At 48.1% G+C, this 3715-nt stretch overlaps 1 protein-coding gene across 1 annotated transcript in view; it reads left to right on the top strand.

The window, feature by feature from the left end:
- The window catches only part of STAB2 (stabilin 2), a 169621-nt gene that overhangs the window by 87925 nt on the left and 77981 nt on the right, over positions 1-3715 (top strand). Inside the window, exons 32-33 of the mRNA XM_010853421.1 lie at positions 1455-1553; positions 1641-1748. Coding sequence (XP_010851723.1) covers positions 1455-1553; positions 1641-1748 — 207 coding nt within the window. The remainder of the gene's footprint in view (positions 1-1454; positions 1554-1640; positions 1749-3715) is intronic.

Here is a 3715-nt window from a genome sequence, read left to right as displayed (position 1 = left end):
TTTTTTTCCTCCAATCCTGGCTTTTTAAAGTACACTTTTTGAAAAAAAAATCATGAAATTACCTCTTCTTATCATTTATATTTTTATTTCTGATGAACACAACCCCATCAGTAAAATGGCACCCCAACCCATCTCCTATACTGAGCGTTATTATCATGGGACCAATTCAAAGTCCCACCTCCTCCATGAAAGCCTTCCCTGATCTCTACAACCCACATCACCGAGATCAACATAGTGGCAAGCACGTAAGTCCTAGAATCACACAGGATCTGGGTTCAGGCATTCAGCTAACTCTATAACCTTGGGCAAGTTACCTAGCCTCTCTGAGCTTCATTTTCCCTCCCTTTGAGGATTGAGCGACACCGTCTCTCTCAATGTGTGCTGCCTAGTGAGGCCACAGTAAATCTCAGTTTTATTCCCTTTTCCTTCCCCTGAAATCCTGTGGGATTTCTGATATGGAACCCATCTGACATAAGTGCACCCCTGTCTGATGGCCTTTATGGACTAGGTCACGCGCACCATTCTTGTGTGACGGCACGTCCTGACATAAGTGCACCCCTGTCTGATGGCCTTTATGGACTAGGTCACGCGCACCGTTCTTGCGTGACGGCGCATCCTGAGGGGCGGAGCTGCGTCTTTTCTCTGTCCTGCATCAGCATTACCACCTCACCTGACATGCAGTAAAATCGGAATGATTGACAGCCCGTTAGGTGCCAGGCATCATGCCAAGTATCATGCATCCCGTTTGGTTTTTACAACAACCCTAAGAAAGTATGTACCATTCTCCTCACTTGCCAAATGGGACACATGAGGCTCCTATGGCTAAGCAACTGGGTTGAAGAAGAAATTTGTGTGAACACAAAGGTTCATGGATGTGTGTCAACTGATTCAAGTTTGCTACTTAGCCTCTGGGTTGCACTGGCTCCTCGAGGAGCGCGTTTTCTATCTATCCATTGGATTCTGTGGTCCCTCTTGTCAGGGCCACCACAAACAGCTATGCAGGCTGTTCCCTGCCTAGAGGGGCCTGGTCTAAGGGTGGAATGGGGCTGAAATCCAACCCACTTCATGCCCCAAGCTATACACTCCTGTTTAGTCTTGCAAACTATCAGAGAATGCCTTGTTTCAACTTGAAGTGGCCTCAGGATCACATGGGGTTCCCTGGTGGTTCAGTGGTAAAGAATCCACCTGCCAATGCAGGAGATGTGAATTTAATCCCTGGGTCAGGAGGTCCTCTGAAGGAGGAAATGGCAACTCACTTCAGTACTCTTGCCTGGGAAATCCCATGGACAGAGGAGCCTGGTGGGCTATAGTCCTTGGTGTCACAAGAACAGACACTACTTAACAACTAAACAACAACATTATAATTACATACTGTTGTGACATGAACCAGTATACTGGAGAGCAGGAAGCCCTACCAACACAAGCTAACAGAATTTTGGGACTTTCTTTCCCAGGTTCTGATTCCCCAGAGAGGTTTAACTGGCTCCTTACCAAACCTACTCACCCGACTGGACCAGATGCCTGACTATTCCAGCTTCCGGGGCTACATCATTGCAAGTACCACATCCTCTGCATGACCCTCTGCTCAGGTTACCTGGGAACAGAAGTCCCTCACACGCTCCTGTCTGTCTCCATCACAGCAATATAACCTGGCGACTGCGATCGAGGCTGCTGATGCTTACACAGTGTTTGCTCCAAACAATGATGCCATCGAGAGTTACATCCGAGAGAAGAAGGTCACAACTCTGGTAGGTATTAGCAGTAATAACCCAGGAAATTATTTTCCGGAAATTCAAACACTTAAAGTTTTCAGTCTATCTACCATGTACCATGTCATTCTTTCATCAAAACTGCCTTGTGAGTATCCGCTTATTTAACAGAAACTCAAGCAGAGACTCTGGAGAAGGAAATGGTAACCCACTCCAGTATTCTTGCCTGGAGAATCCCATGGATGGAGAAGCCTGGTAGGCTACAGTCCATGGGGTCACAAAGAGTCGGACACGACTGAGTGACTTCACTTTCACTTTCACTTTCAAGCAGAGACTCTCATACCCAAACCTCCCCCAGGCCAGAGCTGCTCATGTATTTCATCCATACCCCTGGAAGCACACACTCAGGCTCATAGACACAAAGATGCAGTCTCCCCAGGAATCTGGAAGCATCTTCATAGCCACCCCTCCTCCCCTCCCTGGCTTCTCCCCGGTCCTGCAGAGTGAGCTGTCAGCACAAGGGACCTAGAGGGAATGGACTGTCTCCATCTTCCTCCTAGTCGCCCCATCTCTGTCTGCCCTGATTCCTAACATCTGGAGATAAACAGTCAAAACTTTTTCAAAGGACTTTGTGAAATAATACTGGGTTGGCCAAAAGGTTCATTTGTGTTTTTCTGTGACATCTTATGGAAAAACTCAAACGAACTTTTGGGCCAACCCAATGAAAAGCTCCAATCCCTTCACTCTCTGGCTCAAAACCCTTGGGTGGATCTCCATTTCCTTAGTGACTAAGTCCAGACTGTCTCCCCAGGTACTTACAGCCTCCACAAACTGGTCACAATTACCTTCTATTCAGTGCTGGTAGCAGACTTTCCATTTAGAAGGATCCCGGGGGTGTCCCACCCCCAGCCCCATAGCAAGGGAACAGGTTTAAAGTTGTAATTGCACAGCAAGTGTGCTGTTTTCACTTCTAACTTAATATGGGGTAATGGATGCTAAGGAGACAGGGCTGGTACTTGAAGTCCCGCTAAGCCGCTGTTGGTCCACTGCTCTCTCCCTTCCCATTCTCTGCAGACACCATGTGGTCTAACCAGAGCGATGTCATATAGACCTAAAGATGGAAAACATGTGTTTGCTCCTGTCTACACACACACACACACACAGGAACCCTCCAGGCTCTTCTGTCCATGGGATTTTCCAGGCAAGAATACTGAAGTGGATTGCCATTTCCTCCTCCAGGGGATTGTCCCCACCCAAGGATTGAACTGGGTCTTCTACACTGCAGGCAGAGTCTTTACCAACTGAGCCACCAGGGAAGCCCCCGCCACACACGCACACCACCACCTCATTCAGGAGGGCTGTCCTTCCTCCTTCCTTGCCTCCTGAATCCTCTCCATCCATCAAGTCCAGTCTCACCTTCCTCAGGAAAGCTGGTTCTAGCCCCTTCAGTTCAGTTCAGTCGCTCAGTCATGTCTGACTCTTTGCAACCCTGTGGACTGCAGCATGCCAGGATTCCCTGTCCATCACCAACTCTTGGAGCTTGCTCAAACTCATGTCCATCGAGTTGGTGATGCCATCCAACCATCTCATCCTCTGTCGTCCCCTTCTCCTCCCACCTTCAATCGTTCCCAGTATCAGAGGCTTTTCAAATGAGTCAATTCTTTGCATCAGGTGGCCAAAGTACTGGAGTTTCAGCTTTAGCATCAGTCCTTCCAATGAATATTCAGGATTGATTTCCTTTAGGATTGATTGGTTGGATCTCCTTGCTGTCCAAGGGACTCTCAAGAGTCTTCTCCAACACCACAGTTCAAAAGCATCAATTCTTCAGTGCTCAGCTTTCCTTATAATTCAACTCTCATATCCATCCGTGCTGCTGCTGCTGCATCACTTCAGTTGTATCCGACTCTGTGCGACCCCATAGACAGCAGCCAACCAGGTTTCCCATCCCTGGGATTCTCCAGGCAAGAACACTGGAGTGGGTTGCCATTTCCTTCTCCAATGCATGA

The sequence above is a fragment of the Bison bison genome, unplaced genomic scaffold, assembly GCF_000754665.1.
Source record: "Bison bison bison isolate TAMUID 2011002044 unplaced genomic scaffold, Bison_UMD1.0 scf7180017864327, whole genome shotgun sequence".
Classification (NCBI taxonomy): Eukaryota; Metazoa; Chordata; class Mammalia; order Artiodactyla; family Bovidae; genus Bison; species Bison bison.
The sequence above is the reverse complement of the archived record's forward strand: the minus strand, read 5'-3'. Positions and strand labels throughout refer to the sequence as shown.